The sequence below is a fragment of the Bos grunniens genome, chromosome 10 (assembly GCF_055505025.1).
Source record: "Bos grunniens cultivar Pamir isolate PY7600 chromosome 10, Bosgru_T2T1.0, whole genome shotgun sequence".
Classification (NCBI taxonomy): Eukaryota; Metazoa; Chordata; class Mammalia; order Artiodactyla; family Bovidae; genus Bos; species Bos grunniens.
Window position 1 is genome coordinate 76,446,623 of NC_141174.1, and position 11,756 is coordinate 76,458,378.

Genomic DNA, 11,756 nt, shown 5'->3' on the forward strand with positions numbered 1-11,756 from the left:
GCTTCTACCCCATTGTGCCTTTGTGGCCTAGCCCTGGGGGAAAAGCAAAATTTCAGAGAAATATCTTTCCTTCATCTTATATATTACATCTGAGAATCTGGCAAATCTAGATTGGGTTTAACCCAACCTTTCCAAGATAGCATGGAGGTCAGGGAGTAGTTTATCTTGCTTGGCTTTGTTAATAAACTCAGTCCAAACATCCTACATACATAACACAACTTTGACACCACTGTATGCATATTCCCACTCCCTCTGCCACAGAGCTTTCTGCAACTAATTCAGGGGAACTGTCCTGCCTCTCTGGACAGCTCCAGCTTCCCCTTGTGTCAGATGAACACCACAGCTCTTCTGTACAAAAGAGTGAAGTAATAAAAGGTGAGCAACAAACAATATGTTTTTATTCAAAATATCTTTTTTCACCCAGTGACAATTTATAGTTATATTGAGCATGAAATGGTGATGAAACACAGAGAATCATCTTTTCACACTTTTCTTATTTTCTAGGGCAGCTTTGTCAGACTCTCAAAGTAGAATTGCCCTAGAGGGAATCACCTGGATATTTTTGCCTCGTGTAAACGTGACAAACTAATGGATTTTCTCATCTGAGACATAAATGTAAATAAATTATCACCTCTAGATCTATAAAACCTTCATATCATGTGTACTTGTAGTATACTTGGAGTAGGAGTAAGCATGTTATAATGAAAGGTTATTAAAAATTATATAACCCTACTCCCTTTTCACATAAAGAAACCCAAGTTTATAGACAGTAGAAGACTCCACTAGAGCCACTAAGCAACTCTGTGATGATGCTAAACCTGGAATTTCCATCCTACCCTCCCTATCTCCTATTTTAACATCTACAGCTGGAGACCATTATTATCTCTAGCAATACAGAGTAAGCCACCTGGGGTGGGACATGTTGTTCCACACAGAACCTTAGCTCCCATTACTTCCTTTGAATGGATTCCTCTCATCTCTGGGCCAATACTCTCATAGTCTCTGATCATTTGGAGCCGTTTCTTATATAATTTATTTCCGAAAACTTCATCTCACTGCCTCTTTGAAGCTCAAAGAAAGTAATTGGTAGATATCTCCATATTATCTATCCATATTCTCTATGTTGGTAACAGTGAGGACAATCATTTCTTTCAAAAAAAATTACAAATGTATACTATCTTCTTCATACTGTGCTGAGAACTAATTACGAATGACCATGGAGGACAATAAGAACAAAGACCCCGGGTCAGAAAAGTACTTGGCTATTTCTAGAAACTGAAAGAAGGCCAGTGTTATATTACTGAAGTACTGTGGGGAAGAGGGAAGCCGTGCATGCATGAGTATGTGTGTGTGTGTCTGTGTGTGTGTGTGTAGAGACAGAGAGAGAAAGAGGCAAATGGCTTTGGAAGCTCATCTTTTTAATTAAGCTAAAGCTGGCCCAAAAGTGCTACCTGAGAAGACTAGGCTGATTCTAGCTGCCTCTAGTGGTCTCCTCCCTTTCTATCTAGTAAGATTCTTGCTGGACCAAGGAGCTTCTATTGCTCCACAGTATAGTGATGATCTTTGCTTTCCTATCCTTAAAAATGCATGGAACAGGAGTCAGCAAATGATGGCCAGTGGTCCAGGTCTGGCCTGCTGCCCATTCTTGTATAGACAGTGAGCTAAGAGGAAGATTTGGGAGAATGGCATTGAAACATGTATAATATCATGTATGAAACAAGTCGCCAGTCCAGGTTTGATGCATGATACTGGATGCTTGGGGCTGGTGCACTGGGACGACCCAGAGGGATGGTATGGGGAGGGAGGAGGGAGGGGGGTTCAGGATGGGGAACACGTGTATACCTGTGGTGGATTCATTTCGATATTTGGCAAAACCAATACAATATTGTAAAGTTTAAAAATAAAATAAAATTTAAAAAAAAAGAATTCTTATATTTTGAATTTAAATTAAAAAATCAATAGAAGACTAACTTTCTCTTAGTCAGAAACTGTGCTAATATAACACATCAGAGTTATATTAAATTCAAACTTCAGAGTCCTTTGCAAAACAGAATGTGTGTTTCTGTGTGTGTATGTATGTGTTTGAGAGATACAGTATGTATATGACTGATTAATACAGTCATGAGATGAGGTTGGAAATGTTACAAGGGGTCATCTAATAGTGTGGTTTGAAGATTTTATTTTCAGTGCTTTGGGAAGCTAACTGAAGTATGTGCACAAGAAAAGGGACTGATCTGACTTTCTTTTTTAAAGAGCACTCTGGCCATGACAGGGATAACACACTATCTAGAGGCAAGGGTGAAGCAGGAAGCCAGTGAGGACGGTGTCACAGTGACCCAGGGAAGGAAAGATGATAGCTTAAATAAGAGAGTGTTAGACACGAGAAAAACTAACAATAATTTCTGATGGAATCAATGTGAGGGTTACATAATGGAGAAAAACTACACTGACATAAATGTCACCAAAAAAGTTATTCAGCATTCAATTGAAGAGGTCAATTATATGATTGTTGAGCAGATGCTTACTCCTAAAATGAAATTTCAGGAATACCAGCAAAACAAACTGGTCAAAAATACTTAACTATTGTTTTTAATTGATCATAATACTTTCCTCTGAATCGGTACAAGAATTACAGACATGCTTTTTTTTTGCACAGACACAGACTTTGTTAGGACATTTCATAATGAGCATCAGCCTGCAGTGTTAATGTGGAGCAAAGGATTCTGGCAAAGTTAGGGTTAATCCCGGCTGGCAAATCTAGATTTATCTTTAGATTCTAAAATACTTAGAACTCATTAAGAACCTTTTCACATAGCAGAATTATTCTTTTGCGTCCCTAATTTTATTCTATACTAATCAATGGGCTCGTGCGACTAATATAACTTTGTAAATACACTACAAAAGCCAGGGTAAGAAGCAAAAAAAAGAAGGGTAAATGATTACTGTCATTGATCATGAGTGAAACTGGTACAGAGTGACTTAAAAGTCACTCAGCTATTATACTCTTCTGCTGTCTTCCTTCAATCTCCTTTATAAAAAAATAAATGTGTGGTCTCAGAAATTTACTGGACCCCTAGAAAAATGATTTTAAAAGCCGAAGAGAAAAAGATAGTAAATGGAATTGCATGGTATAGGTACCAGAACCTACACACTCTCCCCTTCACCAAATAGAGTCCATTAAATCTTATTCTAGTCCAGTTATATGCTCTAAAAGACAATCTGGCAGATCTGCAAGAATTTTATTGGCCTCAAGCATCCCTCATACGATAGGAATCAGGGAATCCTGTTTAAAATGACCCAGAAAGGGTTTTTAAAGAATATGTATTGTATTAGAATCTCTGCCACAGCCTTGTTCCCCTGCCTCCAACCAACACAATTGTATTCCTCCTCCAGCACATCATGTAAGCAGCCACACCCTTACATGAGAAGGGATGACACCTTGCTGCAACCACCTTTTGCTCCTGATCCTGGAGGTTTCTCAGAAATTGAATATTTCTGGTAGGAAATTATTAGACTTCCTGAGTCCCTGTGTCAAACTTCAAAATGCAAAATATGGATTTACAATAGAACAAGGGGTAGGGAACATAGATTTTCTTTATATTGCACATTTATACATTATCTTACAGGGTTCTGATTGATTTCAAGATCAATGTGCAAGATTATTTAACAAAAGTATTCTCACTTAGAACAAGAGAAAAAGACATGTTGCAGATATGCAAACTTTAAAAGCTACTCTGCCTTGAGATGCTCCAAGTAGTTACTGGAGGATAAGCAAAATTTTAGTTTTGAATCCTTACAAATCCACTGCTCTTTAAATATTTAGAATTCCCTGTTATCAGTAATATTCATAGCTCATATCATTGGGATAGAAATATATCAATAACTGTAGCTTGGAAATTTTCATATCTCTGTTCCAGGTAAGTATAGACCTGTTTTACATGCTCTGTTAATAATTCTTACACACTTGTCCACTGTGAATGACTAGGATTGCCTTTTTAACACAATAGAAATCAAGGCTAATTTCCCCTAGTTGATCTGATGATTGTTATCTGATGATTACAGATGATTAGTGTAAAACATTATGAAATTAATAATTTAAATCATTTAGTTTGAAATAAAGGCTGCTTCAAAAGTCACATGAAAAAGTAACTCAAAAAGTTCCATTAAAAAAAAAAAAGTTCCATTAATTTATGTTACATGGCAACATAGGTCTGTCCAGTAACTACTTGGAGCATCTCAAGGCAGAGTAGCTTTTGAAGTTTGCATATCTGCAACATGTCTTTTTCTGTTGTTCTAAATGAGAATACTTTTGTTAAATAATCTTGCACATTGATCTTGATATCAATCAGAACCCTGTAAGATAATGTATAAATGTGCAACATCAGATCAGATCAGATCAGTCGCTCAGTCGTGTCCGACTCTTTGCGACCCCATGAATCACAGCATGCCAGGCCTCCCTGTCCATCAAAAACTCCCAGAGTTCACTCAGACTCACGTCCATCGAGTCAGTGATGCCATCCAGCCATCTCATCCTCTGTCATCCTCTTCTCCTCTTGCCCCCAATCCCTCCCAGCATCAGAGTCTTTTCCAATGAGTCAACTCTTTACATGAGGTGGCCAAGTACTGGAGTTTCAGCTTTAGCATCATTCCTTCCAAAGAAATCCCAGGGCTGGTCTCCTTCAGAATGGACTGGTTGGATCTCCTTGCAGTCCAAGGGACTCTCAAGAGTCTTCTCCAACACCACAGTTCAAAAGCATCAATTCTTCGGCACTCAGCCTTCTTCACAGTCCAACTCTCACATCCATATATGACCACAGGAAAAACCATAGCCTTGACTAGATGAACCTTTGTTGGCAAAGTAATGTCTCTGCTTTTGAATATGCTATCTAGGTTGGTCCTAACTTTCCTTCCAAGGAGTAAGCGTCTTTTAATTTCATGGCTGCAATCACCATCTGCAGTGATTTTGGAGCCCAGAAAAATAAAGTCTGACACTGTTTCCACTGTTTCCCCATCTATTTCCCATGAAGTGGTGGGACCGGATGCCATGATCTTCGTTTTCTGAATGTTGAGCTTTAAGCCAACTTTTTCACTCTCCACTTTCACCTTCATCAAGAGGCTTTTTAGTTCCTCTTCACTTTCTGCCATAAGGGTGGTGTCATCTGCATATCTGAGGTTATTGATATTTCTCCCAGCAATCTTGATTCCAGCTTGTGTTTCTTCCAGTCCAGCGTTTCTCATGATGTACTCTGCATATAAGTTAAATAAGCAGAGTGAGAATATACAGCCTTGACGTACTCCTTTTCCTATTTGGAACCAGTCTGTTGTTCCATGTCCAGTTCTAACTGTTGCTTCCTGACCCGCATACAAATTTCTCAAGAAGCAGGTCAGGTGGTCTGGTATTCCCATCTCTTTCAGAATTTTCCACAGTTTATTGTGATCCACACAGTCAAAGGCTTTGGCATAGTCAATAAAGCAGAAATAGATGTTTTTCTGGAACTCTCTTGCTTTTTCCATGATCCAGCGGATGTTGGCAATTTGATCTCTGGTTCCTCTGCCTTTTCTAAAACCAGTTTGAACATCAGGAAGTTCATGGTTCACATATTGCTGAAGCCTGGCTTGGAGAATTTTAAGCATTACTTTACTAGCATGTGAGATGAGTGCAATTGTGCGGTAGTTTGAGCATTCTTTGGCATTGCCTTTCTTTGGGATTGGAATGAAACTGACCTTTTCCAGTCCTGTGGCCACTGCTGAGTTTTCCAAATTTGCTGGCATATTGAGTTCAGCACTTTCACAGCATCATCTTTCAGGATTTGGAATAGCTCAACTGGAATTCCATCACCTCCACTAGCTTTGTTCGTAGTGATGCTTTGTAAGGCACACTTGACTTCACATTCCAGGATGTCTGGCTCTAGGTCAGTGATCACACCATCATGATTATCTGGGTTGTGAAGACCTTTTTTGTACAGTTCTTCTGTGTATTCTTGCCATCTCTTCTTAATATCTTCTGCTTCTGTTAGGTCCATAACATTTCTGTCCGTTATCGAGCCTATCTTTGCATGAAATGCTCCTTTGGTATCTCTGATTTTTTTGAAGAGATCTCTAGTCTTTCCCATTCTGTTGTTCTCCTCTATTTCTTTGCATTGATCGCTGAAGAAGGCTTTCTTATCTCTTCTTGCTATTCTTTGGAACTCTGCATTCAGATGCTTATATCTTTCCTTTTCTCCTTTGCTTTTCGCTTCTCTTCACAGCTATTTGTAAGGCCTCCCAAGACAGCCATTTTGCTTTTTTGCATTTCTTTTCCATGGGGATGGTCTTGATCCCTGTCTCCTGTACAATGTCACGAACCTCATTCCATAGCTCATCAGGCACTCTGTCTATCAGATCTAGGCCCTTAAATCTATTTCTCACTTCCACTGTATAATCATAAGGGATTTGATTTAGGTCATACCTGAATGGTTTAGTGGTTTTCCCTACTTTCTTCAATTTCAGTCTGAATTTGGCAATAAGGAGTTCATGGTCTGAGCCACAGTCAGCTCCTGGTCTTGTTTTTGCTGACTGTATAGAGCTTCTCCATCTTTGGCTGCAAAGGATATAATCAATCTGATCTCGGTGTTGACCATCTGGTGATGTCCATGTATAGAGTCTTCTCTTGTGTTGTTGGAAGAGGGTGTTTGTTATGACCAGTCCATTTTCTTGGCAAAACTCTATTAGTCTTTGCCCTGCTTCATTCCGTATTCCAAGGCCAAATTTGCCCGTTACTTCAGGTGTTTCTTGACTTCCTACTTTTGCGTTCCAGTCTCCTATAATGAAAAGGACATCTTTTTTGTGTGTTGGTTCTAAAAGGTCTTGTAGGTCTTCATAGAACCATTCAACTTCAGCTTCTTCAGCGTTACTGGTTGGAGCATAGACTTGGATTACTGTGATATTGAATGGTTTGCCTTGGAAACGAACAGAGATCATTCTGCCGTTTTTGAGATTGCATCCAAGTACTGCATTTCGGACTCTTTTGTTGACTATGATGGCTACTCCATTTCTTCTGAGGGATTCCTGCCCGCAGTAGTCGATATAATGGTCATCTGAGTTAAATTCACCCATTCCAGTCCATTTCAGTTCCCTGATTCCTAGAATGTCGACATTCACTCTTGCCATCTCTTGTTTGACCACTTCCAATTTGCCTTGATTCATGAACCTGACATACCAGATTCCTATGCAATATTGCTCTTTATTGCATCGGACCTTGCTTCTATCACCAGTCACATCCACAGCTGGGTATTCTTTTTGCTTTGGCTCCATCCCTTCATTCTTTCTGGAGTTATTTCTCCACTGATCTCCAGTAGCATATTGGGCACTTACTGACCTGGGGAGTTTCTCTTTCAGTATCCTATCATTTTGCCTTTTCATACTGTTCATGGGCACAAATGCAATGATGTCACCTCTTTGAAAAGTGGAATAAATTCATTCCATTTTTGTGACAATAGACCAGTAGGTTGGTTGGTAGATAGATTGATAGATAGACTCTATTAAATGTAATAGTTATATGCATGCATGCTAAGTCACTTCAGTCGTGTCTGACTCTTTGTGACCCTATGGACTGTAGCCTACCAGGCTTCTCTATCCATGAAGATTCTCCAGGCAAGAATACTGGAGTGGATTGCCATGCCCTCCACCAGGGGATCTTCCTGACCCTAGGATTGAGCCTTTGTCTCTTATGTCTCCTGCATGGGCAGACGGGTTCTTTACCACTAGCGCCACCTGGGATGCCCTAAAGGTAATACACTTATATGTATATTCTCTATCAAGTCTATATAATCTTCAAATACCACTACAACACTTTGCTAGAAGGGTTTATCTATTCTGACCAGAAATTTTCTGGAATCCAGGATGAAAATATAAATGAGAATAAAGAGGAAACCCAGGTCAATATTTCATCTTTCAAGAAAAAAATTATTGATATTTAAGTCCTTATGGGCTTCCCAAGTGGCATTAGTGGTAAAGAACCTGCCGGTCAATGCAGGAGACATAAAAGATGTGGGTTCGATCCCTGGGTTGGGAAGATCGCCTGGAGGAGAGCATGGCAACCCATCCTAGTATTCTTGCCTAGAGAATTCTGTGGACAGAGGAACCTGGCGGGCTACAATTCCAAGGGTTGCAAAGAGTTGGACATAACTAAAGTGACTTAGCACTCAGGCATGCAAGTCCTTATATCTTTCCCAAGATGATTTAAGTATAAATCTGAGTCCTCATGTCTCTATACAAACTCATTTGATATTTGCTGGTCCTTTCACAGCTCCCAGATCCATGAAAATCTCCAACACCCCCAACACCTCCAGCACCATCACTGGCTTCATCCTCCTGGGCTTCCCTTGCCCCAGGGAGGGGCAGATTCTCCTCTTTGTGCTCTTCTCTGCTCTCTACCTCCTGACCCTCATGGGCAACGGTTCTATCATCTGTGCTGTGCGCTGGGATCAGAGACTCCACACCCCCATGTACATCCTGCTCGCCAACTTCTTCCTGGAGATCTGGTATGTCACCTCCACTGTCCCCAACATGTTGGCCAACTTCCTCTCTGACAACAAGCTCATCTCCTTCTCTGGGTGCTTTCTCCAGTTCTACTTTTTCTTCTCCTTGGGTTCTACAGAATGCTTTTTCTTGGCTATTATGGCATTTGATCGATACCTTGCCATCTGCCGACCTCTACAGTACCCCACCATCATGACTGGACGTCTCTGCACCAATTTTGTGATCAGCTGCTGGGTACTTGGTTTTCTCTGGTTTTTGATTCCCGTCATTATCATCTCCCAAATGTCTTTCTGTGGATCTGGGATCATTGACCATTTCCTGTGTGACCCAGGTCCTCTTCTAGCACTCACCTGCAAAAAAGCTCCTGTGATGGAGCTTGTCTTCTCCACTCTATGTCCTATTCCCCTCATCATTCTTTTTCTCTTCATCATGGGGTCTTATGCTTTGGTCATAAAAGCTGTATTGAAAGTTCCTTCAACAACTGGACGAAGGAAGGCTTTCTCCACCTGTGGGTCTCATCTGACTGTGGTTTCACTGTTCTATGGTTCAGTAGTGGTCATGTATGGGAGCCCAGCATCTGAGCATGGTGCTAGAATGCAGATGACTGTGACTCTGTTTTATTCTGTTGTCACCCCACTTCTTAATCCAATAATCTATAGTCTTAGGAACAAAGATATGAAAAAGGCCCTGAAGAAATTTCTGAGACTATAAAACTATTAACCAAAAAGACTCTTAGCAAGTAGAGCCCAAATTTTTATGTACTAATTTGCAAACTTTTATAAATATTCTATTTAACTTATTTTCAGCTTAAAAACATATTCAGAAAATTTTTCATTAGAGTATTGACCAAAATTTCAGTATCTTGTGAGCATGTTGTCTGTTGATTTTTTCTTCTCTTGGTTCCTGATCATTTGTCCTGTTTCTTCATATGCTTCCATATTTTTCATTGAATGCTGCACATTATATTTTTGACATTGTAAAGACAATGGATATAGTAATGCAACAAAGGTTAAATTTTCCTCAAGTAGCAGATAGAGTAAAAACAGATCAGTTTGATCCCATTTAAGGATTCATGTTGTAAAAATAACCTAACCCACTTTTGCTCTTATTTCTGGGATGTGACTCTTACTCGGGAATATGACCTTTCTGAGATCTCAGCTGCAAACCTGGACTGTTTTTAGGATACCTCCACCTTAGCAATCCCTGAATTCCTATTTTTGTACTCTGAAAAATCATGACTCCTAAAACATCTGCTCAGCTCTTTAGACTCCCAATTTCTGCTTTCTGCTAGATTTTTTAAAAATCTCATCTTGTATCTAAATGGCTGGCAGAGAAATCAAAAATGCCTTGAAAGGAGATTATAGTACCCTTTGATCTTCCTTTCCTGTGAGCCTCCTTTTCCAGAATTTGTTTCTCAAACCCCAAGTGCCTTACTGGCCATAGCACCAAACTTTCATTTCCTCAGTTCAGTCTGAGGAGAATCTACTGCTTTTTGCTGAGACAGTATTCTTCCTTCACCCCAATCTTTCCCATATGCCTTTCTATCTACATTTTCCTGCCCTACTGATTGCTATTCCTCAGGGGAAAACCCCCAAGGTGAATGTGGAACTCATCTCCTTGTTGCTCCCTTCTTGGAATTGTATCCCCTGAAGTCTTTTCTGTGTTAACTGCTTTCTAGTGCCTTAGAATGTTCTTTTTATGTATTTTGTCAAGGTTTTATACTTATTTTTTGTAAAATGGTTAGTTTAATGCAAGCTGTTTAGTCAGGACCACAGTCAGAGATTCTTGTCTTTTATATTTAAATTCCAGACATTCTCATTACTATTCTCAGTTTCAGAAGATGATCTTATACCATAAATATGCAAAAACCCACAAAACAAAGAACAGTAAACACAAGGACTGGTACAAACGCAAATCTAGGAAGTAGATCTGCTTTTTTTCAATGCAGGCAGCTCCAGATTCTTGGGGCAGAGGCGAGGGTTGGGGGGAGGGGAAGGGGAGTTTACTTACAGTAAGATATGAAAAAGCAGAACCACAGAGAACAGATTTAGGCCATTTTTTCATTGGTATATAGTTGATTTGCAATCTTATATCAGTTTCAGGTGTACAGCATAGAAATTCAGTACTTTTACAGATTACACTATAAAACTACTGCACATTTCACTCATTGTTCAAACTACTGCACAACTGCACTCACTTCACATGCTAGCAGAGTAATGCTCAAAATTCTTCAAGCCAGGCTTCAATAGGTTCATGAATCAAGAACTTTCAGATGTTCAAGCTGGACTTAGAAAAGGCAGAGGAACTAGAGATCAAATTGACAACATACACTGGATCATAGAAAAAGCAAGAGAATTCCAGAAGAACACCTACTTCTGTTTCATTGACTATGCCAAAGCCTTTGACTGTGTGGATCGCAACAAACTCTGGAAAATTCTTAAAGAGATGGGAATACCAGACCACGTGACCTGCCTCCTGCAAAACCCGTATGCAGGTCCAGAAGCAACAGTTAGTACTGGATATGTAATGAACTGGTTCCAAAAGATAAATATCCAAAAGATAAATAATCAATGGTGGCCAGGACATGGGGACATTTGTACACTGTTGGTAGGAGTATAAACTGGTGCAGCCACTATAGAAAACAGTATGGAGGGAGTCTCAAAAACTAAAAATTGAACTACCATATGATCTTGTGATTCTACTCCTGGGTGTTTATCTGAAGAAAATGAAAACACTAATTCAAAAAGATAAATTCACCCAAATGTTCTTGGCAGCAATATTTACATGAGCCATGATATGGTAGTAGCCTAAGTGTTTATGATGTACAGATGAATGAATAAAGAAGATAGAAGGTGTGTGTGTGTGTGTGTCTGTGTGTGTATAGAATAGAATACTATTCAACTAAAAATAGAATGAAATTTTGTCATTTATAACAACATAGATGGACCTGGAGGATATTATGCATAATAACTCAGAGAAAGACAAATACTGAGTATTATCATATATATCTGGAATCCCAAAACTAAAACAAATGAATGAATATTTTAAATGAATGCAAAAAAACAGAAACACATTCATGCATTTGGAGAACAAACTAGTGGTTACCAGTGAGGAGAGGGAAGGGGTAGGGTATTAATAGGTACAAACTACTATGTATAAAATAAGCTACAAGAATACATTGTACAGCACAAGGAGTATAGCCAATATTCTATAACAATTTTACATGGAGTATATTA

The 11,756-nt window shown here is 39.4% G+C and overlaps 1 protein-coding gene across 1 annotated transcript; it reads left to right on the forward strand.

The window, feature by feature from the left end:
- The first annotated feature begins 233 nt into the window (after positions 1-233).
- LOC147364930 (olfactory receptor 11G2-like) lies at positions 234-9,231 on the forward strand. The gene is made up of 2 exons (XM_086318877.1): positions 234-375; positions 8,288-9,231. Exons 1-2 carry the CDS (start codon positions 234-236, stop codon positions 9,229-9,231), a joined length of 1,086 nt encoding a protein of 361 aa, XP_086175003.1.
- The last annotated feature ends 2,525 nt before the right edge of the window (positions 9,232-11,756 follow it).

Excerpts from the sequence above, each read along its gene's own strand:
- LOC147364930 (XM_086318877.1), top strand. The coding sequence starts at position 234 with ATGCATATTCCCACTCCCTCTGCCACAGAGCTTTCTGCAACTAATTCA. Across the intron at positions 376-8,287 it reads AAAGAGTGAAGTAATAAAAG|CTCCCAGATCCATGAAAATC; the intron begins GTGAGCAACAAA and ends GTCCTTTCACAG.